The sequence below is a fragment of the Passer domesticus genome, chromosome 1 (genome assembly GCF_036417665.1).
Source record: "Passer domesticus isolate bPasDom1 chromosome 1, bPasDom1.hap1, whole genome shotgun sequence".
Lineage (NCBI taxonomy): Eukaryota > Metazoa > Chordata > Aves > Passeriformes > Passeridae > Passer > Passer domesticus.
Genome location: NC_087474.1, coordinates 47,740,429 through 47,767,789, shown reverse-complemented (window position 1 = coordinate 47,767,789; position 27,361 = coordinate 47,740,429). Strand labels below are relative to the sequence as shown.

Below are 27,361 nucleotides of genomic sequence, written 5' to 3'. Positions count from 1 at the left end.
ATTGCCTTCTCCTGGTTGACTTAATAGAATTATACTAACACATTAATATCTGTAAATGCTTTGCTCTGTTGTGTGGCTTTCATCTCACTGATGGGTAGCACTGGAAGCACTGTTGGAAATTCTTAGATGGTGCTTCTGGAGAGGACACTGAAGCCTTCTTCAACAATCAGAGCTTTATATGAGTGCTCTGGTGAAGCTGTGGCTTCATGCATGGTGGGAGTGAGCAAGCAAGAGCATTTGCTAGGTATGAACTGGCCTTCTTGCAAGCTCAGCAGGCAGGATCTTGTAAGGATGTAACAGATTGAATGGCCTTGTCAGCTGTGCTCTTGCAGACTGGAGGTGAGGCCATTAAAAACTGGTGCTGACATCATTTCTGTCTAGATGTTCCAGAAATAAGCACAGGGTTTTGCCCCTCTGTTGACTGTAAGTACAGCTGTTTTGTAAGCACCACACAAGCCACAAGCTGCTGATTTCTTCCCTCTTCAGTGATTTGGTGGTAGGTAACTGGATTATATGAAACTTATATTGCCTTGTGGTTCTTCCAGTGTGTTATTTACATTATTTTGATATTACCATAAAATAAAGCTTTTGTGAAGTGGCTGTTTCTTTTCATAACTGGAGGAGATGGCATGTTTTTTTTTAAATGTCCCTGGCTCTGACAGAAAATAGTTTGTTATTATCTGGCATGAATAAGGGCTGATGAGATTTTATTATCCTCAGCAAATATTGTGTAAGTTCCACATCTGAAAGCGTCTAATGTGATTTCATATGTTCTGCATTTCACTGCTCTCAGAGGAGACAGTTTTGTGCAGTTTCAAATCAACACCAAATACTGGGAATGTGTTGACTCTATTAATTACTACTTGGACAGTATCCAGAATACCGGAGAATCTGAAGAGCATCTGAAACGCTGTTCAACGTGGTTATGTTGTGCTGTAAGCCTAAGCCTTGATGGCTTCATGTGAATTTATGGAGAGGCCCCGCAGACAGATGTTCTGAAGATCTGCATTTTGGCAATAAATTATCTCTTTATGTCATGTTGTTTCCAGACTACTTTAGCTGTTACTGTGGAGAGAGAAGAATATTATTGCATACTCAGGAATTCATAAATTCAGCACTGGCTGTGACTTCTGTGTACATGTGCTTGTTTGAGAGGAGCATATGACTCTGCAGTGTCACCCTGTGGGCTTGAATAAGCACCTTGTGTTTATTTCTTTGGCTGAGTGAGGGTTCATGTCTCATCTCTGTTCCTGCTTGCAGGCAAGGAGTTCTTCCCTAGCTGCAGGTGATGAGTTCTTCCCTGGCCCCAGGCAGTGAGGTGCATTATTCCTGTTCAGCAGAGACCTCCCATGCTCGCTGCCTGCAGGTGCTGGGAGGTGCACATGTCAAAAGAGTTAATGGTTTTGAGATGAAAGGGCTGGTTGGGACTCTGGTATCAGTGTTCCTTATGGGTGCCTCGGAAAGGACTGTGTGTGTCAGTGTGTGCCAGTCCAGGCATGAGCATATGAATGAAGCAGATCAGGGCATTTCCTCCCTTCCATCAATTGGCTTAGGGCAATGTGGATCCACTTCTATGTACCTGTGCCTGTAAAGTACCTACTTTACAGAGGTTTGGAGTATGAAAAAGTGTTTATTGAAGAAGTCGTAGCTGGAGGGAGGGCTGCAATTTCTCATGTTCATCCATGCTGATTTATATGGAGGGGAAAAAAGGTGGTAAAAATTCATCAGGGTCTGAATCTCTGGGAGTGCAGTCCTGCAGCTTTCATGAACCCTCAGTGAAGTCTCTCTTAAAAATACAGTCAGACAATAATGGCAATTTTTGAGACTGAAGAGTATTTATAATGAAGAGCTTACTCTAAGAATCTGTCTTTTTTTCCTTTAATTTTATTGGAATGTGAACAAGGACTGCTGTTTTCAATGGTTTTTTTTAAGAAATGAAATTTTAAAAGACAGTGAGAACATCAACTACCTACGTTTTTATTGACCTTAATAAAGTTAAGTCTCTGTATTCTAGCTTTCATTACAGAATAATGGATTTTCAAAACAAATTTTCTTTTGATATGATTTTTGAAATTAAAAGTCCTTACAAAGTCCTGCCTAACTAAATCATCCAATTTTTGAAATCTTATTCTCAGCAGTATATATAACAAAAATTGATTAGAAAGTGAAGGAGGATTTTGTTGTTATATTGTTTCTATAGTCAAAGAACTGAAATACTACTTAAAATGGGAAGTCTGCCTTTGCTCAATATGAAACTGCTCTTGTGTCACCGTTCTAATGTATATTTGTCTGTCATCTCTGTCTGCCTGTCATCTATCTAAAGATACACAGAAATGTATGGGGAACTTAAGAAAGTGAAATTCGATACGAAGAGAAGTCTGGAATCAAGGCAATATGTTAGACAGGGCATCCCTTTTTGGAGCCAGAAAATGTGTACGTGCCACCTTCTGTTCTGCATATTCCTCATAATTCCTATAAAACACCTGGAAGTACTTCAGAGTTTTTTGCAGAACCATTCATATTGTGAACTGTATCAGTTCAATCAGATTCATTGATTTGATTATCTGTAGCTAGGTAGAGAAATGTAGGGGAAATATGCTTGGTGTGCTTGGTAAATTGAAAGGTTTTCATTTGGTTGAGATCATCAGCCATGTGACAAGCATGTCTGTACCACAGCCCACGCATGCATTCATGTACTTGTTTTATATAAATGTGAGTGGCAGGGCTCATCAGAATCGAGAAGGTAGGATGCTTATGATATATAATGCTGTGTTTAGACATTTTCATATATTCTGAGGGTGAAACATAGCTGTTATGAGCTTCATACCGATTCTCACATCCTCAGTTCTGACTGTTTTATTTTTCAGGAGCATTGTGAGTGAGTTATGATCCTTGTGATGCATGGGTTTTTTCCAACTCTGTTAATATTATGCTGGCTCAGTTGGGCTGTGTTTTGTTGCCTTTGAGATGCTTCAAAAACTTGAAGCAATATTAAGCTGTTATGTACATTACAGGCATTCCTTATAATCTAGAAATGAACTGTATCAGCAGAAGGAGACATAATGTTCAAGTTGTACTTTGAATAGCCTGCAATGCTTTTGTAGTTTGGTATACAATCTGTGTTATTCTGCCTCCTCTGTGTAAGAGTGGTTTGAATCAAAAGCAAAGAAGAAAAGTTCTCGTTTGGTTTCTATTATGTGTTCACTGACTGATCTTGCTCTAGATAACATCTGTATTAGTAGAAGTGCACTGTAACAATTTCACCACCTTCAGAGTCTGAACTTTTGTATAGGATCCTCCAGGCATGTCAGTAAAATGGCATTCACTGAACATGGCAGTTTCAATGCAGAATCGATTCTAGAATTTCTTTTACCCAAGGCTGAAGTACCAAGAAGACTTCCTTGAGATACCAAGTGTTACGGCCTTTGGAGCATGCAGAAAAGTATGCCTTTCCCCTTGACTGAATAAGATATTCAATGTAAATGACTTTAATTTCTTTAAGCTATTGTTTGGATGGGACATTTTACGGGAGTAGTGACAAATGTATACTTGAAAGCTAATACCTTTTTTGTAAAATCTCAGTCAAAGCAATTTGATGTTTGCCAGAGCATTTGAAGAACAGTTTTGTTACCCTCCCTGTTGTAAACCAGAATAGTTATCTTGCAAATGGTTTGCTTAAATTCCATCTGCATTTAAGCACCCTATGCTATTCTTAATTATCATATATGTACTGAGAGGAATGATCTCATGAGAGCAGAATTGCTTTTATGAGCCACATGATGCATGAAAACGTACATGAATACCCTTATTTCTGGTTTCATTATTTTCATTAGAGTCTGGCATTGCGTTTTTTTCTTCAAGGGACTGTGGAGGCAGAGGACCTCTTGTTTTCCTGTTCAACTTACCTCTTTTCCATCTTTGCTACAGAACAGTTACTCCTTGACTGCTAAGAAATAAACAGAAACTGCTGATAGCCAGATGTCCCCTCTGGTTTACAGTTGCTGTTGCTCAGTGGGTATTATGATATTCTCTGCTACAAATGTGTAGAGAAATAAAAGAGTGCACAGCAGATGTGTGCAACTAAAACAAAGAAACTGTGTAGCTGAGAAATAACACTGTAATTGGCTGACACGTTTTGGGTTAAGATGAATAAATATGTAATGTGACTAATAATTTAGTAAGAACATCAATGAAAGAATAATGTATAATAAAAACTTTGAGGTTATGTAGCTACATTGTAACATGTGTAGCATTTAAGTAACAGATTACATTGGTTTTCATAGATTTGAGTTTTTTTCATATGAAAATAATCACTTTACTTCAGTCGGGGATTCAGTTATTAACATGATTAGAAAAAAATGTTTATTTTGTTAATTTCAGTTGAATTAGAACAGCTTTTTATTTTCAGCAAGCATTGTCACTTTAGTCATATTGCTCTTTTGCATGAAAGATACGAGGAAAAACCATAGATACACAATACACATGAATTTGAGTTGAATTTGACCCTTCCATACTGCCTTCATTCTTTCTTCAGTGCAAACTGTATACTGGACCCATAAGAAATTACTTATTCTGTAAATGAGATGTTAGGGTTAATGAACCAGTTCTAATAGCTCCCATATTAAATTTTCATCTAATGTAATTTATTAAAACTAAATTGTTTATAATGAAGGTGGACATGTGCTTTTTACAGCTGTTCTATACTGTGATGAAATATTACTTAAGTGTTAATCAGAAGATAACTATGGTATATCTTCTTTTATTTTTTTTTAATCTTTTTAATCCACCCCACTTAATAGTATAAGTTTTATTAAACCTAGAAGGTTACTGTCACCTGCTGTGTGTGGGTAGATGGAAGGTTGCCCAGGAAGGGAGTGCTGTGGAATAGCAAGTAGGTAATTTGGTTGAAGGAAGGTCTTTCTTGCATGAGTAATTAATCCTTATGCTCGTTCAAGCTGTAGTAAGAAAGTGCTCATTAATCAAGTTGCTGTTTGGTCACTTACACTTTCATATCACTGGAGAGAGATCTGGAAATCTGAGATGACCCCTGTGCTTTCCTTAGAGGTAACAGTGCATCTGTAGTAGGTGAAGTAATGGTTTTATATCTGAGCATTTCAGAAATAAGGTGTTGAAATTTGAGCAAGTAAATTTTAGAGATGGTTTAGATTGGTTATATAATTGTCTTTTGCAATATTCTGTAGCCTGCCACATTTTTAACACAGGAAATAGGACTCATGGAAATATAAAAAGTATTACAAATTTAGAGAAGTCTTTGTCCATTGTTTCAGCTTGCTGTTTCCAGGGTAGCCTTGTGAGGCTGTCTCTGAAGTTTATTAAAAACAGGCCCTCTTCTTCAGGCCAGTTATTGTTCAGAGTATGCCTTCTGATCCATGAGTCTTCCTGCTAGAGTTGGCAAGAATGTTCATGGCATGAAGCAGAAGTCAGAACAAGAATTTGTTATGGTATTAATGTGTATATGTGAGGCATTTCAAGAGGACTGATAGTTTATTTGTTAGCCTGCTGGTTTTTTGGTGAACCATCTTCAAATCTTCAACAGTCTTCAAATCTTGAATTTGCTTCCTTTTTCTCTTTCTCTTACATGTTAATTTTTAAACCTCTGAAATAGAAAAGTGTAATTTTAAATAGATCACAGCAGTTATGCAACACTGTAATTTTCAGCCACTTACAGAATATGCCACATCCTTAAAATCAGATATTAATGAATTCCATAATAAACTGTGCTACCACTTTTGAGCCTCTATTAGCTGGAAATAAATTGGCACTGTGCAAGATATTCAGTCTCAATAGACACCCTAAATATCAAGAATTAAATCCAACAGGGGAGAAAGCAGCAGAAGCAGGTCCCTCAGTAAAGAAATAATCTTAGTTTGATCACAGAAGGACAGCAGAGGATTTCGAATCTCCTAAAATGGTCTCTGCCTGAGAGAGAACGTTGTTCTTCTGCCCCATCTGTCAGAGGAGCTGGTATTTGCATGTGCCCTTGGCCTGCAGGCTTCTCCCCTGTGTTAAAAGCCTGTGTTCTGCCCCAAGGATACTGGGCAAAATGTTGAAGTTTGTACTCAAGCAGATGCTCAGGGAGCCAAGTACTGGTTTTGCATCCACATATTAAAACAGGATGAGTTTCTGGAAATAAGTTTTAGGAAAGCTTGTGAGGGTCATGAATTGTGCAGTGAGACCTAAACGTTAGATTAGGGTTTTTAAGTACTGTATCTTTGAAATCCCTCAGGATCTGGCCCTCTGCTTGGTCCACACATAGCATAATTTGGCATGAAAAAGATTCCTGTAGTATCTTGATGGATGGGCAAAGGTGATTATAAAACCTCATAGTCACTGAAGGAAAAATGCTTCCATGGAGCATTCCTGCCTGTTTTTTTCAGTCCTTCCAGACTTATTAGCAACCCAAATTAGAGGGGAAGAAAACCTGTGAAAATAACTTGTGATTTTCCACATTTCTCTTTAATAATTGCTGAACATGTTTAGAGGCCAGATGCTGTTCTGAAAAAATGATAAAGAATATATGATCTTACACTGGGGAAAATATAGCACTTGGTTTTTGCAGATTTTTCCGCCCCCCACTCTACAGAGAAGGCAGCACCTTGAAGAACCATCTTGTACAGGATTGATTTTTCTTTTATAGCTTTGTGCTATAAAAGAAAAATCTTTTTAATGTGCTTTTACCATCATAACAGAAGTTCTTAGTGACTCATATGATAAAAGCAGCAATCTGTTAATGAGGCATTTACCTTCAAATGCTTGCAATGCCATCTTGAGTGGTTTTAAGTATTAAGTTGTGATAATATAACTGCACTGTACTTTAACAATTATCTATATTTAAATTCCCATTCTAGCTTTTTGAAACCATGTTTTAGCATCCATCAGTCCCTAAATACATGAAACGTATTTGAAGGGTGTAATTTCGGGCCCTCATTCTTGAAAAATGTTGTTCTGATAGAATTTAATCAGTAACTTAAACTGATTGGCTGGAATTCTGCCTTTTTTGCTAAGTTGGGTGATGAACCTTTTGACAGTGATGATATTTGTCTCCATGGTCTGTAAATTCTCTAACTCTCAGAATACGTTCCTGTGCCTCCATGATCAAAACAGGCATTTGTACTGCAGATAGAATAGAGTTTTGCCCCTCAAGGAGCAAAGCAAAGAGACAGTAATGCTTGCATGGTTTTACTAAGGTAGTAATGCAGAACCCTAGGAGAGCTACAGCCTAAAACCAAAAAAAATACACAGCAGGCAGATATAGTAGATACTCACAAACTAGCACAGCAGGGAAGGCCACCATACTGTGTCACAGCACGCCTTCAAAATAAATGCCAACGTGATGTTGGACTGAAAAATCCATTTAATTAAAGGCAAGTGTACATAACAAGAAAACACTGTTGTACCATCAGAGCACCTGCATAAGAGTGGCCCAGATCTTCACAACTTCTTTGAATCCTGTCTGCAGCAGTGACTCTCTCCAGCTCTTGCTACTCCATGGCTTTCCTCATGGCATTCTTCTGTAAGATCCTTTTTGTCAGTTTTGCATTTTGTTTGCCACATGATGATTCTGAGAGTACCCCAAGTGGTGTTTTTCCCATTCCTAGCCCCATCACCTTACCTATTTTCTGTTTCTTGTTGCCATTCTTTCAGGAGAGGAATATTAACGTGCTGTCCCTTGTAATATGCATTAAATGAACATTGCATTGCAAATGCAAAGTTCAATTTTTTTTGGCTCCTGCCCATCTCAGTGATCTCCCCTTTTGGACTTGCATTCCTGTGTGGAGTTGTTTCAGACATCTGCCTGGCCATTACCTGTGAGGCTTTTGAAGATGACGTACTTAGACTAAGTGCTTGCTAGATTTTTAAACTGCATCAGGCACTGTAATGGCAAACCCGTCTTTTCCACACGTGGTGAGGCTGATGCTTCTTTTGAAAGGCATCTTGCAACAGCCTGTGTGCTGTGGGGCTGTCAGAAACATATGCCTCATAATAAAGATTTATGTGCTGTATAGAAGTCAGCCCTGACAATACCAGACTGTTTGTGAGCTGTGCTGATGCAGTGACTAAGCCTTCAGAATTGCAACATTCAAAGCTCTTGCTTGTCTCTTTCCATTTGTCTTTTTGGTGTGGAGTCTGTGCTTCCTGACTCTTAGACAGTTATTTCAGAGCTAATTAACTTAATTTAAATGAGTGCAGGTTTTGGTTGTTTGGTTTTCCCCCCCCCCCCAGTATTTATTTCATTTCTTATCTCCTGTGCAAATAGAGGTCTATGAAACTGCATTAGTTTGCTTGGCAGACTCAAGGAAATGCCCTGTTACTTCCTTAGTCTGTGTATCATAATAGCTATTACCATTCTGCAATATGTTTTTAAAATATGTAATTTGATTAAATAGTGAATACCTGGTTAAGGTAGTTAGGGCTTGGGGTTTTTTTCATTGCCACTTACAAGGGCTGACTCATAATCAAAAGCATTAAATGAGCATGTAATGGGGAATTCTCCTTAAAGAGTCTGTGTGAAAAATATGCTTGAGGGATGAGCTCTGTTTTCTGTCATCCAGAGATAAACTGAGAGGAACTCTTCTACTGAAGTGAATGGAAGTAGCTCACATTAAAATCACCATAATGATTATAAAGAAGAGAAAAAAAAAATCATCTAATGCTATCAAAATCTTCTTTTTTTTTTCCTTCCTGACACACAGAAATACTTAGCTGCTTACTCCAGCTTTACCATTTCCAAAATACAAACTTAATTGTAAGGAATGAGTCCAGAAAAGTGCCTTTGGGGCCTTGCTTTAGTAAGGACTGCCTATAGCTTTTGAGGAACTATAACATCAGAAAGGAAAATGGCCAACTTACAAAGAAAGAACAGACACAAAAACCATCTAAAAGGTACTGATGGAGGTTTGTTCTGCTATGGATTTTTCACTATGTAACTGATTCAGTGTTTCACAAAATGGCAGCATGGTTAAGGATGGAAAGATTCTGGAAGTCATCTTGTCCAATTCCTGGTCAAGCAGCACCGCCTGTACTCAAGTTGCCCAAGACCATGGCCAGGACCATCCCTAGGGTGGAGACTCCATCACCTATCTGGGCAGCCTGTGACAGTGATTGGTCTCCCTCACAACGAAATAATTCCAAGCATAGAAATAAGGAACCTCAACCATATCTTGAATTGACCTTTACAGTATTCAACCAACACAAAAATGAGGCTGAAAGATTTGACATGATCGCTGGCTGCCTCAGAAGGTGCACAACCACAAGAAAGGGGGACACAATATTGCTGTGAGATTTTACCTGGGTACTCCCCCCAGGTCTGGACTTGATATTGCATACAAGTATGTAGAAGTGCTCCTGAGCCAGAGAAAAACACTGGGTAGTAGGGTTAATGGTGTCTCTTACATACTGTGTCTGGCCTTTGATTAAACTGATCACTTGACAAAAAGTGATCTCTTTTTGTAGGGAAAAAAAACCCCAAGATTAGGATAAAGTGATGAAAGCAGACTTTGCAGATGCTCAGAGATTTTTGGGAAGCTTTTAATAGTGAAATGTTTGCGTGCTGCAGGACACCTACTGAAGCTGGCTACCTGGAGATATGCTGGTGGCACCCACCTTAATATCATGGTGCTACCTTTCTGGGCAGGATGGAGAGGAGAGGCTGTCTAGCCTGCTCAAAGGGCCTGTGCTTTCTGGGAGATCTGGGAATGAGGAGGGGACTGCACAGCTCCCTAAGCATGCACCAAGTTACTCTCAGGTCCAATCTCTGTTAAACATTTGTAGTGCCTGATCAAAAACTTTACAGGGAAGGAAGAAATAGTTCTGCATTTTGTTCAGAACTACATTGCCAGAAAGGTGACTAAGCTACCTGACAACTGTTAGGAAATATGAAATTAATTCATACATAATTGTGGTCTTGTGAAGTTGCATTTTCAGGGTGCAGATGTTTTGCTTCCACCCATATAATCAAGTAATAAAAATTTGAATGATCAAAAGGTTATATTAGAGAAAACCAAAACAAAATAAAAACCACACCAGATTTTACATCTTTTTAACCTGTGTGCTTTCCCCGTCCCTTTATGTTGGTTTCTGAGCCTTTAAGGTATAACTGGGTCATACTTTTTGGTTTTCTCAGTAGAGTCCTCAAATTACAAAAATCCCATTGATGTAAAAGGTACTTCCTCCTTAAACTTCTTTTTCTGCAGTAGTAGGCTTTGAGATTCTCAAGTGATACATGAATTCCATAGGGGGTAAATTAAATACTGAATGGACTAAATGAATTCCTGTCTTAGAGGTAGATAGCATTGCTTGTAGGCAAATATTTGCATATCTTTTGTCTTGCACATGGTTCTTACCAACTAGATGGGTGTACTGTCACCCATGGTCAACCCACCTGTATAGTACAGGTATTGTAGGTTGTCTTGTATATGATTTCTAATTTTTTTTGGAAGATCCTTAAACAGTGACGAGTACTTGAGTTAGTGATGATGCCTTCCAAAGTTCTCTCTGTCTCTTCAAAAAGGCTGTGCAAGTCCCATTTTTAAAATTACACAATTTTTTTTTTTTTTTTTTTTTTTTTTAGGATTTGAAAACAAAATTTAGGTATCCAGTATGGTAATAGTGAAGAAGTTTCTGATTTTTTAATGGGTTTGTAGTAATAATAATAATTTTAAACCTTGCTTTGACATCAGTAAGAACTTAATGTATGCCATACTAAAAATTATCTTGATAAATTCACTCCCTTAAATATATAAACACACCTGTTATATTGTGCTGACTACTGGTGGCAGTATCAGCCAAAAAAGTTCAGATGAATAAGCATGGTTGTTATTAATTTAGGACTTACATGAGATTAATTTGCTTCATCTGCTGCATTATTGTAATTATATACTGTTAGTATATTGACACTACATTACATCTTACACAAAAATGTGCATTATTTTCCTTGTTTTTAAGCAGTTGATTCACCTGAAAATTCATAAACTAATGTAACAGATTTCCCTGGAATAACCACAATGTCTCTTGTTCCTTACAACAAATCCGTTATGCTGTTCCAGGGAACTTAAGAGCTGGGAATGTGGAGTTTACATTGGCTTCTATCCGTGGAACAGACCAAAATCTTTTCAAAGTCACCCTTTTCTCTACCCAAGTGATTCATAACATGTGGTTTCACTTGCTGGTTTTAAACACTGTTTGCCATCTGTATCCTACTTATAATTTATTTGTACAATAGATGTTAAAAAAGAAAATGCAGTAGACGGTATTAAAGAGAAAAACACAACCACATGTGTGAATATCTTCTTTAGAAGAGTCTACGTTTCTTTCTGGTGATGATTTTCAGTGTTTGAGGGAGGCCTGCAGGTTGGTGTGCCTGAAGACACTTGTTGGTGGGATATCCTCAATCCCACGTGACAGTCTTCCCTCAGGCATTGCGTCCCTGCCAACTGAGCTGGTCGTGCTTTGTGACGTTGCTGGTAACAGTGGCCCAGAGCTGCAGAGGTGGCTGAGAGGGGTGGACCTTCTCATGGTGCTGAAGGTACCCTGGTGCTCCAGAGTACTCTGCCCATTTGCAGAGTCTCTCTGCCCATGCAAATGTCTTTTCACAACTGGAGATTGATCACCTAGTGGGCATGTAGATTAATTTTATTAACAGGCACATACTGAATCATTATTTTGACTTGTGGTTTGATCTTATATTTTTCTCTTATAAAAAACAGAAACATTTTATAAATAGTAAATGAAGTGAAAATGTGATTTAAAATTTAAAATAATCCTATGAAGTATGAAAATCTTGTTATTGTTCAAATAAGTAATTGGAGGAGACATTTCTTCAAAATTTTTTAAGCTTTTTATCTCTGAATTTTTTTCTCTCTAATGACTTTTCCCCTGAATTTTAAAATCTAATTAATTTATTATTCTTTTCATATGGTTTATTAGATGTTCAGTTGATAGTTTACAGCTCTAAATTTTACACTGCTGGTACAACTGCAGAAATTTTGTTTGTGCTTTAGGATGTAAAACCAGAAAAATAACAATTCTCAGTCCTGTGAAAGCACAATATTTGAGTGAAGGAATCTTCATTTCTGGCTGCATGGGCATAATGTGCATTAATGGAAGCAACGGGAGAACAACCCACCTACTAATCCACTAATGGGGCTTTGTAGTCTTTCTGTTTATGAGGAAACATAATGAATGAGTCATTAGATTATGAAACTACTATGCAGAGAGTCATGGTCCTCTGGGCTTTTCCTAAAGAGGGCTAGTAGGTCATCCAGAGAATCTAGTGACTTGGGCCCTGTAGCTATGGATGGTGGTCAGAGGTTTCTTGAATTGTCAAAATCTGTGGAAATTGGGATAGTGCATTTTGTTGCTTTGTCACAAAAATGCAAATTATTAAGTGGAAGTGCTCAAAATTCATGAAGAAGGAGAGGCAAGATAGCTGGTGTGCCTTACTATTGACTTTCTTACAGTTTATTACAAATGTTTCCTGTATATCTGACAATGAATTGTTATGGTCTGCAATTATGGTGTGAATGTGTGCTGTATTTTGATTTGAAATCCATAACGCTGTAACAACAAAATGGTTGCTGATTTATGCATCGGGTTTAATTTTCTGGTGTAAATAAGATGAAGATGAGAGGTTTTTCTTTAAGTTTGTAGAGGACTCTTACTTGCAAAAGCACTTGTTTACATTCTGCCTTTTGATTTCTCCACCGTCGCTTGCGTTGATGTCAGTGGATGCTTTGTGTCTTGTTTGTGTAGGTATCTCCTACCACCGCTGCAGTTGGCAGCTCTTTCAGCACTAAGCACAAGGCTTGTTTTCCCTGACAAATCTCATGGTGTATTTCTGCTTTTAAAATACAGTTTTTGCAGTAATAGCCCCTCAGCTGGGTGATAGCACCATATGAATGGCAGCTAAGTTCTTGAGGCCATTGGTCACCCCATTGATGGTGTTGAGCTTAACACTCTGCAGGTTTAAATACTTCAGGCTTAAAACATTACCACTCTGGGAATAGTACATGCTGGAGTGTTATTTATTGACAGCTACGAGGCATTGTCTGTGACCAGCTTGGCCATAAAAGTTGCTTTTTAAAGTTCTGTTTTTGCACAAGGTGAAGTGGTATATGGTACTGCTTTTTGCACAAGGTGAGATTATGAAATGGCATCATAACATCTTATAAACCTGAAAATGTTGAGCCAAAACACTGGGGTTTGACTTTTAAAAGAAATATATAAATAAAAGTACGAGTTTAAATCAGTGAACTAATTGATGCTCTATGATTGTTCTGGAGTATTTTTCCCACTTAGTGGTGATGAGATAAAATTTGTTTAAGCAAAACATCATCAGTCCCTTCCTTTACCAGTTCTGCTTACCAGGAATGAGGAAACTCTTGGGTGTCTGGTTTTGGTTTTGTGTTTTTTAAGATTCCTACCAGTTTTTTCCTTGCTTTTCAAGATGGATAGATTCACTAAGAGGCAGTGTTGCCAGAGATCCCAGCTACTAAAGAAAGCAAATTAACATACAGTATGGTAATTTGTTTTCCCTGTCCCTCAGTCACAGTGAGGAGAGTCTAAATATTTCAGTGACTGAGACTTTGGATTCCCATTCCTTGCTACACAACAACAACAAAAGCTATTTATAGCAATAACAGTTTGCAGCAATACAGCAGCCTCAGACAGCTATAGGCAGCGTCTCACAAATGTTAACTGCTTTTGCACTGAATGCCTCTGTGAAAACAAAGAGCACTGAGAAATAAAGATCAAAGCAAAACCAAAAGAAAGATTTTTTTATTGCTATGTTTTACTTTGCTGGCAGACCAGAGCAAAGGTTTTCTGAACATTTAAAAGATGAAAAAGGTGAAGAATCCCAGAAGCGATTTATCTTGAAGCGAGATAACTCTAGTATTGATAAAGAAGACAATCAGGTTGGTTCTCGGTTCGAGAGTTGCTGAAATTTGTTCTGTTTTTGAAGGTGGGCTGACTGATGTTATTGTTGTTCTTTTGTTGTTGCTCTCCTCCTCCCCTGCCCTCCTGCCCCTCCCCGCCTCCTTTGGCACACGTACCTCCGTGGGTGGCTCCGAGCCCCAGCGTGGCCGCTTCAGCCGTGGCAGTGTGTGGGTTTGCATGGGTGGTTTGCTTGGCGCAGGACTTGCTGCATGCCCACGGGAGGGGGAATGCCAGTGGCTCCGGGCTGCGTGGAAGGCTGTGTCAGTCGCATTCCTCAATGTCTTGCCTAACTATGGCAGTTGTTACGCTCCCTGTAGCTTCCTTCTTCCATTGTACCCATTCAAAGTTGGATTTCGGTATGGACCAGTGGTGAACTGAGGTAGCTCAAAAAGGAGAGAGTGAAAAAAAAAGTGTAAAAAAAAAAAAAATGCCCCAAAGATGTGATGGTGAGGCCAGGTTGATTTTTTTTTAAACCATCCTAAATTATGTTTTGACCAAGGACTTCCCATCCTTCTCCTGTGCCCTCACCACCTTTTACTGTCTGTGTAATTTACTTGCTTGTGCATGTACTGTGGCAGACGTTCCCCCTTGTGTTGCCTGTGCCATAACACTACCTTAACTTAGGTGAGCTTGATGAGTAGGGGAGTGCCAGGGAAATGTGTCTGTTTGTGCTGCCTTTAAAAGCGGGTGTTGTGCTGTTTCAATCCAGTGCAAGCTGTGTATGTGGAATAGATTAACAAAAAAAAAAATCTGAAATGGTTCTGATGTGATTTGCTTTTATGAGAAAATTCTCACAGGTAAGAGGACAGCATATGCTTTCTTTGCTAGGGCTGTGTTTGTGGAGGAAGCAACCAATGAGTCTCTTGTTGCCACTTCCCTTCATGTTTTCAGTAAAGGACTGATTTTTTCTTTCCTTTTTCCACCCTTTTTTCCTTGACTTTCAGTTGTACATGGCAGCCTTGCCAGTTGTGCTGCATACAAGCTGGCTTTGAAAACAAACCCCAAGCAATTTCAGGGTGTGGTGACTGTGGGGATCAATCAAAGGAAGGCAGCATAACCTATCCCACCCAGTGCTGGGGTGCAGAGGGAGAAGGACCAGTCCTTGAAACCCATTTCAATGAAGCATTTCCTGATGGGGCTTATCTCCTCTCCTCCTTCCCTTGGCACAGCCATTTCCCACACTGTGGTTTACCAAGAGGCAAAAATGGCCCTTCCTTTTCCAGCCAAACTTCGGTAGAGGGTTCCATACAGTGTGAAAATGGTTAAAACTGTTGTGCCCAATATCTGGGACTTCTCCTTGCACACATGGACTTCATGGGTTTCTTCCAGGGTTTACAGTTTAGCTCCAGCAGCCTTGTAACCCTCTTTCTTGATTTCTTAGGTAGCCCACCACTGCCTGCCCTCCTGCTCCTCACAGCTGGTAGGAGAATCACGCAGTATTAGCAGTTGAGCACAATGGCACTAGACCTGGGGTGAGAGCACCCAGTTATAGGATGGTGGGTCCACAAAAGCTGTGCAGAAAGCCTCGTTTTGGCCACCTGCTCGATGAACCCATGTACAATATCTAGCTGGAAGTCCTCGAGCGTCCAGTGTCACAGGGTTCTTTGTGCAGGAATGACAGCTATCATTTTTGTGCTTCATTTGTTTAAGTGAACATTTATTATTCTCAGCTGACAGTTACTTAATGGCAGTTTTTAACAGCTCAACTTATATAATCCTCCTGGTTTTCTTTCTGCTCAGCAAAACAGAATTCTTCCATTTAGAGATGACAGACGAAGTAAATCAATTGAAGAGAGAGAAGAGGAGTATCAGAGAGTGAGGGAGAGAATATTTGCACAAGATGTGAGTAGTTATTTTAATTGCCTCTTTAGTGCCATACCTTCGCCGGTAGTCAGACAGTTTTGCCCCCCTCCTACAACAACACTGCAGCAGGACTTGCCCTGTGGAGCTGGAGGTGACAGGGAAGGCAGATTGGCTCAGAGGGTCTCAGAGGAGCTTTAGAGGTGTGGAGGTTGGCTTCTGGAGAGTGAGGTGATGAGAGCTGCAGAGAGAAGGATAGAGGAGAGATCAGGCCCAGCATGTTGTCTGGGGAGTGCGTATCCTGTTTCTTTGAATGTTCATATTCACATGGCCTAGGTTGATTTCCTTTTTTCTTCTGCTAGCCAAAGAGCAGTGATTTAAGTGGACACTCTCAATAATATCAGATAGCTGTGTTATTTTACATTTCTTTGAAGGTGGATCAAATCTTTATAAGTGTCCTTCTGCAGAGACTCCTTATGGGTTTTGGTTTTTTGGGCCAGTGCTATAGCATCAAGACACTGAGAACAAAAAAGGGGCAGAGGTTAAAGTTGGAGTTGCATCAGTTTCTTGAAATGACTGATTAAAGAATTGTATTTCTACCATCAGAAAGAGTCAGTCATGCTGTTGATGATAATATTCTGAAAGGAATACATTAAGCAGACATTAAAATTCTTGCCTTTACCAAAAAATCAGAACTTGCATGACAAGATATATTGCAAAAAAAAAACTTAAATCTGAAACATCTGTGAGCAATACCTAGTGTTCCTGAAAAAAAAAAGAAGAAAATCACAATTTGCTATAATACTGTAATGATGAGTTAATAAAAGGGAGAAAAAAAGGAAAAAAGTCAGCATTTTAATGTTTCATTTTATATCTCAGTGGGAGTTCTGCCATTTAGGAGGAATATGGGAATAAATCCAATTAAAACTATTTTTGAAAATCATATTGGGCAGTGTCCTTTTAAATTAAAACTGTTCATATGTTGCAGGGCTAATAGTACTATTAGGAATCGTACATGTCCAAGTTGGGGGTTTTTTTTGGCAGAATACACTGTATAGTTTTAAGGTGTATGTTGTCTCACTTGCTTCTTAGTAAATACCTAGGTACATCTAAATGTTTTTAGCTTCATTTTTTCCTGGCTGAGATGATTCCAGTAAAAGCAGAGACCCTTCAGTTTCTGTTTTGCTCTTAGAATGTTGGCCTGATGTAAATACTGTTCCAGGCTATACACAGTGGAATTGCCAAGTTGTTCAAGAGCTGCAAAAGCCGCTTTACAACAAGTTTCTTATATGAATTATAAGAGGTTTTGACACATTACAAAAGAGCTTGTGCAAAACCAAAAAATCTTTGGGTTTTGATGAAGAATTCAGATGAGGCAAAATGCTAAAAATTACCAAATGGAAAGTTATTTCCAAAATAGTGCAGTTTCTGTCACAAGCTGCAGCTAGAAATGCCAGGCTGGGAAAGAGAGGTGGCTGCAAAAGTGTGCTGAAAGTGGCTCTATAGTGTATTACTGCTGTTACCTTTAGATATTTCAGTTCTAAAAACAGGCAGGTGGAGAGCATTTGAATTGCCCACAGCAGGAGGCTGTTTTGTTTCATTGGGTTGGCATTTTCAAGTGGCAGGACCTAAGTAAAAGTGTGCTTTTTGGCAGTCATTTTAAATGGAATTGGGAGGGAGCATTTTTAAAGATCAGCAATGTTAGATATCTCTCCCTCTCTCTCTCATATCCACTCCTTTGCTCTTCTCTCTCTGCTATTGCAGGTGTTAGTGAGCATCATAGTGCAATGAATTTCAGCAAGATGTATGTTTAATGTCAAAGGCAAACTATGTTTTATTTGAGCTTTTTTGGGTGGAGCGCCCCTTGCCAGATACAAGGTGTTTTTAGGATGATGTCAGTGGTTGTGGTGGTGGACAATGTATTTTTTCAATTTTAGGAAAGAGAGAAATGGCTTCCTGTTATAGATAGTCACTTACTGCATGTAAGACTGTGAAGTTTTAAGGCCCTCTGCAGTCATTAATTAATCCAATTCTCCCCAGGTTTGTGTGAGGTAGGTACCTAAGCCTTGTTACTCTGCAAATTACAGATACAGACATTCAAATATGGATTAATCATGTGGTATTTTTATTACCTCTATACTGTTTACACTGCTGTAGTCAAGGCTTTATCAATGTCTTGCTTGTGAATCTTAGCAAATGGATCACAGATAGATCACTTCTAATTACAGTATGCATGAAGAGAGCTTGCATGGGAAGTCTTCAAAGTGCAGCCATGAAGGTCAAGAGTACTGCTGTAACTTGTTGCATCCAGCAGCACCACCCCATCCACCCCAAAAGAGACACCCAAAACTCTTTAGATAACAGCCCAAGAAGGAGAACTTTAAACAAAACTTATAAGGAAAAGGCAGGCTGGTTACAGGGGCAAAAAATTCCATGCATGTTTCAAGTGCTGTGAAAAATGTCTTAACCTGGACCTCACATACCAATATAAAACTTGCCTGTCCTTCCTTTGGTCTTGCAGAACTCTACTGCACCAGATCTCTTCATTTTCAAGTGGGAAGGTTTTAACAAAATAAGTATGTTCATGAGTAATGCCATCACTGTGATAGTCCTTATGATGATTACTCTAGTATTAGTCAGTTTAAATTATACTTTCTGGCAAGTTTTCCATCTGCTGTGTTGGCTATCACAAATTTCAACGAGGAGAGCTGGAAGTTTTAATGACTTCTGTCTCAGCAAGATTGAGAAGCATGTTAGTTTGATATTTTAATAAAAGTATTGGTGAAGAAATAAATAGCTAATAAATATGATCATTCCAACTCACTGAAATTAGAACTGCAAAGTGGACCTCAAATTTTTCAGGCTGCTAAAAAAAGGAAAAAAGTGCAGGCTGAGCTCTATTATGCTCAAAACTATTTTCAAGTGGTTTTTTAATTGCAAAACTTATTTTATTGGAAACTTAGTTTTAAAACAGTTTGTGAATTTTCCAGCCAGGTACACTGGAGCAGAGGACCTGCACTGTCTGGGTCTTGCAGAGAAGTTCCTTGTCTGAACTGCTTTAGTTGCGTTTGGGAAGTTGAGGTAGTTGTTGCCCAAGAAGGACAAAGAACATACAGGAATAAAAAAATGGTATTTCCCTGTATGTAGAGAATCCCAAATTCATGCATAAATAATACATGATGTTTGGCTTTGAAGCCTGCAGAAAATTGATTGTAAAGACTAGCAATCAAATTACATGAGGGAAATTTCATTCTTCAAGGTTAGTGCAATGTATAACCTTATGAGCCAGAGTCATGCTAGGACCATTCATTGTTCATAAATGCATTCTCTGGGAATCATTCTGTCTTCACTGAAAAATGTAGATATTTTCTTACTTACACAAATGCTGGAATTGCCCATGGTACACATGGAACTTATTAAAGGAAATACACCATGCTCTTTATTTTCTGTTGTCAACTGTAGTGGCTATTTTTCACCAAGGAGTGTATTCTAAAGAACAAGATCCTTTAGGTACAGTTGGTTATTATTCCTCTAGATAAGAAAACTCAGAGAATCTTTATCAGTCTCTGATTAAAGACAGGAACAAAAGAAATACCTGTAGATGTGGCTTCAGCCTGTTCTATCCCGCTAGTGTAGAAAGATTAAGAAGAAGAGGGCTTAAAATTAGTAAAAAACAAATCAAAGACACACCTCTTGCTGGTCATCATAAACCTATAGGTACTAAAACTCCTGTACCGGTGTACAGAGACTTTCTTTGTGGCTGCAGATCAAATAACAAGCATTAGTTGGAAGCCCGAGATCTATCATGTCTTGTTAACTGACATGAAAATTATTACCTGATGGTATCCATTGCAGGATATTGCTGCATGTTAATAGTTATCTGTGTTTGCTAATGTAATTAAAAACAAGAATAGCAACTCCCAGTATATCTAGTGCACTGGCAGAACTGATGCACATTTTCCAGGTGAGGCTTTAAAAGGTTCTTGGAAATTGGAAAAGTGAAATACTCATTTCATAAATAACAATTAGTCATACAGAGCATCCTACTGGAAATGTTGCACACAGAGATCTCCAAGAACACTAACTTGTAGGTGATATTATATAATTTTTTTTTTTATCTAGTAGGTTTGTTGCCACTCTGTTTAAAGGGTAAACAAGAGTCAAGTGTTTTAAGGATTTTTTGACAACCTCTCTGCTGGGTATTTAAGCTTTCCTAGTGCTTTAAATTGAGCACTGTTGATGCTGTACATCAGGAAGGTGAGTCCTGAACTTGTAGTAGCTTAATTTCTATCCAGAGCTGCTTAGCCACTTGATTTTTAACAGTAAGAATAAAATAATAAAAAAGTGCCTGTCTTCTGTGCCTCTCAGCCTCACACCTCTACTGAAGAAAAAATTCCAGAAAATGTGTTGACACAGTGTGGCACTGGGCCAACATCATCAACCAAGAAGACAAATTGAATTATTATGGACTCTGTTTAAAGTCTGTAATACACTTGATAGTGGTTCCCACCAAGACACTGAGAAGGAAGCAGACCTTCTGCTTGCTTGATAAAATATAAATCCCAGATATTTATTCTGCTTTATGCCCCAGTCTCTTAAAAAACTTTAATAAAATAAAATAAATACAGACAAGTGCATCCCAGGCCCCATTGCTTTTGTAACTTTGTGGGTACACAGTCCAGTACTCTGGTCTAAGCAAAGATTTTTCTGTAAGAATAACTGTAATCCTGTCCTTTGGAACGTGACTGCACAGAAGTCAATGTACAGATGTCCATCATGAAGCTTGAGATGATGACCCCACAGCTGAGGTTGTAAAAGCCCATGGGGTGATTTCAGTATGCTTTTCTGGGGCTTTTTGCTTCAGCACAGTTAGACCATGCTGAATTCTGAACATTTGTTAATGAAACCTGCTACCTGAGTAAAGTACATAAAAAGAGAGAAGACACAGTGTTGTAGTTGTACAAAGGATCCCACTGGTTTTAGGTGAAGCAGTTTATATCTTCTCTTAGCCTGAGGTGAAACCCTAGGTCTGCTGTAGATGGTGGGAGTTTGGTTCCTGCCAATGGAGAACTTGCTTCTGATGTCCTGAGGCTTCATGCTAAGGAGAAACATACTGCCCCTGATGCAGCCCAGTGCCTTGCAAATTTAGCAGGAGTGCAGGGTGGGAGCACACTTGGGAAACCCACAGAACTGTCAGATGTTCCCTAATGTGGATTCTGAGTGGGTGAATTACACTCTAGTGAGAAATTGTAGTGCCATCTCAGGGATAAATTTCTTCCTTTTGTAGATTGATGGGGCAGCACTAGCTGTGGTGTCAAGGGAAAACTTTATCCTGGCATCAGCTGGACCATTAAGAATGATCAGGGTGTTGCTTCTCTCATTGACCAACACTCTTGAGTGGGTCACTAGCTCACCCTTTACAAAACAGAAATATCCAAAATCTGTGCCTATTCCATACTGTTAAAATTTGACACAGTTAACGATGGCATTTTATTATTCTTTGGGCTGAGTCCTGTTGTTACAGAACTAATGACTATGATCTCTGGTGTCCTCCTTCCTTTACCTGCCTTTTGTTTAAATTCAGTGCAAGTGCTGACTATTCTTTCCTCTGTACCTCATTGAGATATAATCCAGTGATAACTGTGAGGCTTTTTGTCTACCAAACATGAAATAGAAGGGAAATAAAAAAATCAAAGAAGGGAGAATTATTAATGGGAAATTGAGCACAGCTTCATTTCTCTGCATAAAAAATTAAGTAATTCTGAAAGACATATACACTTGCCCATAGGATTTATTTCTTCTGAGTCCTTCACCTTTTTTGAGATCTAAGTCCTCCAGCAGAGAGCCATCTTGCTATGATTGTTGTTAATATTATCATTAAGAAGGTTATTATCATTTTATATCTCAATATTCCCTCTCCAACTGTAAAATGTGAAATCACACACTATTTCTAAGTACTGCAGTACCTTCTCTCCCTTTGAGGAACTTTGTAAATTCTGCATGCTTTCCTTCTGTTTGTCCTTCCTATCTACAGCTCTTTGCTATCCTGCAGTTTTATTTTGAGGTGCTAGGCCAGACCAGTGGAACCTTATATTATGCAGGAAAAACATTTTTTCCCTTCAAATTGCCAGTATTTTGCACATAGTGCCTTCTTCAGATCTCTCGGCTGAGAAGTTTCAGTTTGTTCCCAAACTGAGACACCTCATTGGCAATGTGTTGTAATGCATGGAATTTATTTTACTGGCCTGACCTTATTCTTGACCTTTTTAGCCCCTCTTGTCTTCTGCAAATGCAAATGATGCATGAATTGAAATCCCCTTAAGCCTGAGCAGGGGAGGTAATTCTAAAATCAAGGAAGAAATTGGAACAGCAGAGCATATCTAGAACGTCTGATACAATGCCTTTTTTATTTTTCAGTCAGTTTGCTCCCAGGAAAACCTTTTTGTGGAAAACAGGTAAAAATAGCTTTATTTTGTGTGTGTGTGCTAAACTTAGCTGTTTCTCTTAATTTTTTTTTTTGTCTATCTGTAGTTCTATACTTATTTATCCTAATGTGAAGACTGTTGAGCAAATTTGCAGTCCATATTATCTGCAGTGGTTTTGTGCTTTAAGAGGGGGTACTAGAGCTTGCCTTGCAGTATGGTATCTGAGGAGATAAAGTATTACTGCTGCTTTCCTGAGGCTTTTGCATTTCAGTTTAAAAAGCAGATTGGGGGTGGGGGCACCTAAGCTTTCATTTCAAGTGACCATTCTGTCTCTGGAGTGCCTTTAGTATTTAACTTACTGATCTTTAAAAAGCACTCTAGCAGTGGCTGGATGACTGTATTTATGAAACACCAGGCTTGGGTGTCTGTTGTTTAACCTGCTCTCCTGTGAGACTGAGCAGCAGCACTGACATCACTTGTTGCTTGTGAAGGTTCACAAGTTCCACACAAGTTCCTGCTTTATTGCTGCAGTGTAGTAATGAGTTGGTGATATTTGAGCTCACTGCTACTTTGCATTACTGCATGATAATGCTTGTGAATGTTATTTTTGTTATGTTAAATCCACTCAAAGCAAAAGGGAAGGGTAAACTGTGTTTGAAATGTTGAATATGAAGTGTTGGCTCCATAACAGTCGTAAAATAGCTTAACTGTGTTAAAAATCTTAAAAATTGTGCACCTTTATGACATATAAGGATTTTAACCAAAAGTGAGGAATTTAATTGGTGAGTGTTTGAGCGGTGCTGACCCAAGTCTGTCCTGCACAGCTTACAAACTGTTTATCACCTCCTCCTTGAATAAGGGGAGGCTCTCTCTCACAGTACTTGTTCTCTGTCCATCCTTACATCTGTCAGATGCATTTATGGGTGAAGCTGTTCTCATAGAAAATGACTCCACAGTAATGGTATAAACCAGCTTTTCTGATGGACATTTCTGTAAGTGGAATGAGGGAAGGCCCTCAGGAGATCATGGCCACTGTCATGTAACTACCTCATATTCTGAGGGCCAAGGGTATTTCCTCAGCTGCTGCTTCTGTGTTGTGACTATGGAGATATGTTTTATCAAAATAAATCAAAATTCTGACAGAGGAACCCATAAAACCTAAAGCAGATGCTCCCATAAACCTGTTTTTCCCTCTCAGGGGAGATTGGGGCAACAAAGATGACACAGTTGTTCACACTTCCAAGTCAGCACGGAAAGCACTCAGAGGCTGCACTGCCAAGGGTAGGGTGGGTACCTTTATGGGATAAACCATGAACGCTATAGCCCAGCCTCCCCTGGTTTATGCATTCAATCCCACACCTGTGTGCAGGAGAATGTGGTCAGTTCTGGTATTTGCATGTGGTTTGCTGTCCTTAAACCCGGGAGCTGACTGACCGGCCCAGTGTGAGAATGCATACCCAAGTGGAGACCACTAAAAGGCCAGGTTGTAAACTGTACTGCCTGCACTGTTGTTGTCCTGAGGGAGACTTCAGCTGCATTCTGCAGAACACTGCTTTTTCTTGCTGCATGCCCTACAGCCTTTGATCAGTGAAGCACTTAACCTTGTACTTAGATCCGTGCACATGAGCAATCCTGTTGATTGGCTGTGTTGAAAGTTAGGTGTGCATTTAAGTGCTTTGCCTTTCTTTTTTGTCAGAGGATCTGAGCTTTTCTCTGAGCTGTAAATACTTCCAAGTGACTTAGCAAGTACTTAAAATTACATATGCAGTATTTTGCTGGCTTGCATTTTTTAATGTTCTTATTAGGTGATATTTTTATGAATTTTCCTTTGGATGGAATGGTTCTGTATATTCTGAGAATTACCTTTCTCAGTAACAGGAAATGCTAAATTGGCCCTCAGCCTCGCTGGATGATGTTTCTTATGTTCAGTTGACTGTGTACAGCTATGGGAGAGGGAGGAGGGGGCATTTTTAGCCTTGGTTCTTTAAACTGAATCTAACACAAATTGAAAAATGTATCTAGAAATCAAATAAAACTTTACAGATCAGATAAATTTGAATTACCATGTTTTTTAGCATAATCTTTCTTTTCATTTTTCAGTAGGCTGTTGGAAGACAGTAGCATATGCAATGATATGCATAAGAAAAGACAGCTGTTTAGGTTTGTATGAATTTTATTTAATATTTATTTCCCAGTGTATCCCACTTGTGATTCTATCTGCGTCCTTGACAAGGCACACCTTGACATGTGTGGGTATGTCAGTTTGCTGGTTGGAAAGGAGCATGGAGAACAGAGTTCCACCCCACTCTTCCCATGTTCTCTGAATGAAGAGGTAACAGGACCCTTTGCTTTGGGTCACGGCCTCAGGAACCACATGAGATTTTCAGCTTCCTGGCTGCTCAGACTGTGACTATCTGGGAGAGATTGAAGAGGTTCCATTTTTCCTGGAGTATATATGACAGGCACGTTTCATAGACTGACCTTTTTCCCTTTTGTTGGTTCATTAAAAGCTGAAGTAAAAGTACATTGAAGCAGAACTGATTGAAGTTCCCTTATCTGAAGTATCTGTGTTTTGAAACTTTTTTGTGTTAAGTTCATCTTCTCAACTCCAATTCCTTCCACACATCCAGATGCATCCCATATCCCAAAGAGCATCCCGAGCAGGCCAACATGAAATCAGTAAAATTCGGTCCCTGTTTTCATGGAGAGCAGTTCTACCAATTGACACACTTAATCAGTGGAAGTCTGAATCTGGTGATGACAGTGTTCTTCTGAGAGTTTTAGAAAGGTTGTCTTCCCCCACCATGAGCTCTCACACATTCAATTCACATCAACCAGGCTGCTTTAAGAGTCAGTCAGCTGCCACAAGTCTTAAGCAGAGGAGGCAGAAGGAATCGATGCTTTCAGAAGTGTGCCCTTCATCTATTAAGGCACATGGACAGCAAGGCAGATATTCACTAGATGTCTGTGTGCATTGGGGTTTGCATATGTCACTTCAAACATATATCATTTATATTACATAGTTTTTCACTGTGAGGAGAAATGGATGTGTGAGGAGAAAATTTGATGTGTGGTTGCTGAGTCTGCATGTCATCACAGCAGCCACAGAGGAGATGGAGAGATTACACCAGATAAGGAGCAGAGCTGAAGTGTCTGCTTCTGCACCCCATGACCACAGGCAGCAGGCAAAAAAAGCTTCCTCCTTACTTTGGGTTAGTCTTGATGACCTGAGAGTCTTGGACTGGGCATGCAGGATTTAGGAGGTGTCTACACACACACACTCTTAATAGCTGATGTCTGAGTTAGGGGAAATAAAAGAAATTTTTGTAACTCATAGCCACAGATAAGGGGGATACAATAGCATTCTGTTTCTTTCGCTATTTTTCTCTAGCATATAAATAGAAGATAATTGTTAATTTCTAAGCACAAGAGTACAAAAGGGTCTGTAAATACTATACTTCGGGGGGGTTTTTTCATATTAAATCTTAAAGGATTATTTATTTTTAAATTCTTTGTCCCTGTTTTGTGTTGTTGCTTCTGTGCTGTTTCTCTTTGTGCTTTCCCACTGTGTGGGTCTAGCAAAGGTCAACAGGTTTATACTGCTGATCACATCTGAGAGAGACTCTGTTACAGGCGAGGAATGCAACAGCCTGATTCCATCTTTGACATGCTGCCTCCTTCATGTCCCAAGTGACACAGATCAGCAGGTTCTCCAAATTAAAATCATGAACCAAGTCCACAAGGAAAAAGGGAACAAAAAAAATTAAATAGATACAGTCCCATCCTTTTGATCTGTAGAAAGAGTTTTGAGCCTGCAAGATATTATACTGCAATATATGACAAATACAGTGTTATGAGCACCACTTGGGATAACAGTCATGGTGCACTAAGCCGTGGTAGGCATTTTGGTTCTGTCATTTTAGCAGTACAGTGTAAGTAGTCTACCATAAATAAGCCAAATTCTGATCACAGAATTTACTGTGTTGTTACTCACAGTACCCTGGGTGCTCTGCAACTGTTCAACGACAGGCAGCTTCTACCCAGGAAATTTCATTATTATTCTGTGCAGAGTGGAAACAAAGTAAACTGACTTGTGGGTCTCTAAGTGAAGCATTAGCAGTGAAGAGATTGGGGTCACACTGAGAGGGCACATGTTCAGGCAAGGCTTTGGATGAGCTCACAAAGCTGATAATGACTGGGAGAAAGCTGTTATAGAAGCAAGGATATGAAGACAAAGGTAGAGTGCAGGTGAAGTTGGTGGGAAAAACATCACAGTGGATGCAAAGTGAGAAGTGATGAGGGGCTTGCTGAAGGAAGACACTCAATGGGCAGCAGAAATGGTGCATCAGTGCTGCATAATACTGCTCTGTCAGCCCCATCTGGTAAAGTGCTCTGAGGAGATATCCAAAAGGGGAGGGTGGTAAGTGTTGTGCATGTAAAAAGGGCGTAGCTGTGTTTACATGCTGAAGGCAGATAAGTGTGGGGGTCAAATCCCATTTCAGACCTGCTTTTGTAAAGGAAGAGTATCTCCTTTTAATTTATTAGGTTTGCTGCAGGGTACCTGAAGATAGACTTTGCCTTGACATGGTTTTACTTGTGTATAAATCTTTGTTTCATGATATCTGTAGGGGCAACAGAGACAGCATTGGGAAGACATCTGGCAGTCGACAGAGCAGTACAGAGAACGAATTGAAGTGGGCAGACCACCAGAGGCCATGGAGCAGCACAGACTCGGACAGCTCAAATCGAAATTTGAAGCCAGCCATAACAAAGACAGCCAGTTTTGGTGGGATAACCGTCCTGACAAGAGGAGATAGCTCATCAAGCAACAGAAGTACCGGCAAACTGTCTAAAACAGGTAGCTAGTACTGAACTGGGTTCACAGTGCTTCTTGTTGTGTGGTGATAAATGGCTGTGCTGGTGCTTGTCTGAGTATGGTCTGTCACACAATGGTTTGGGTTGGAAGGGACCTTCAGAGACCAGGTGGTCTGACCCTCATGGTTGGAGTAGGTGGCAAAATACATAAACAGTTGTGTTTCCTGTACACAGGAGATGTGTATGTCCCTCTGTGGATGCTAGTATCTGAGTACCTGCTCCTGAGTTTTTAGGAATCAATAAAAATGCAGTGCATGAGGTTTGCAAATCATAGGAGAGGTAGGCTTTCCCTGGAGCAGAGTATG

General features: G+C 39.4%; 1 protein-coding gene and 1 long non-coding RNA gene across 26 annotated transcripts in view; one reads left to right on the top strand and one right to left on the bottom strand.

Annotated features, from left to right (window-relative positions):
* Nucleotides 1–27,361, top strand: part of ARPP21 (cAMP regulated phosphoprotein 21) — a 142,015-nt gene that overhangs the window by 51,131 nt on the left and 63,523 nt on the right. For 12 of the 25 annotated variants that reach the window (XM_064418801.1, XM_064418848.1, XM_064418789.1 and 9 more), the window contains 6 exons: nt 13,826–13,934; nt 15,697–15,798; nt 22,178–22,211; nt 23,380–23,467; nt 24,285–24,341; nt 26,810–27,042. In XM_064418801.1, coding sequence (XP_064274871.1) covers nt 13,826–13,934; nt 15,697–15,798; nt 22,178–22,211; nt 23,380–23,467; nt 24,285–24,341; nt 26,810–27,042 — 623 coding nt within the window. Of the gene's footprint in view, nt 1–13,825; nt 13,935–15,696; nt 15,799–22,173; nt 22,212–23,379; nt 23,468–24,281; nt 24,342–26,809; nt 27,043–27,361 lie in introns of all 25 variants that reach the window. The other 13 variants (XM_064418858.1, XM_064418914.1, XM_064418897.1 and 10 more) reach the window with 13 other exon arrangements.
* LOC135299687 (uncharacterized) lies at nt 5,284–8,212 on the bottom strand. Its single transcript, XR_010361638.1, has 3 exons — nt 7,634–8,212; nt 7,430–7,532; nt 5,284–5,617 (listed from the first exon to the last, which is right to left on the bottom strand). It is a non-coding gene; the product is annotated as an uncharacterized LOC135299687 (long non-coding RNA).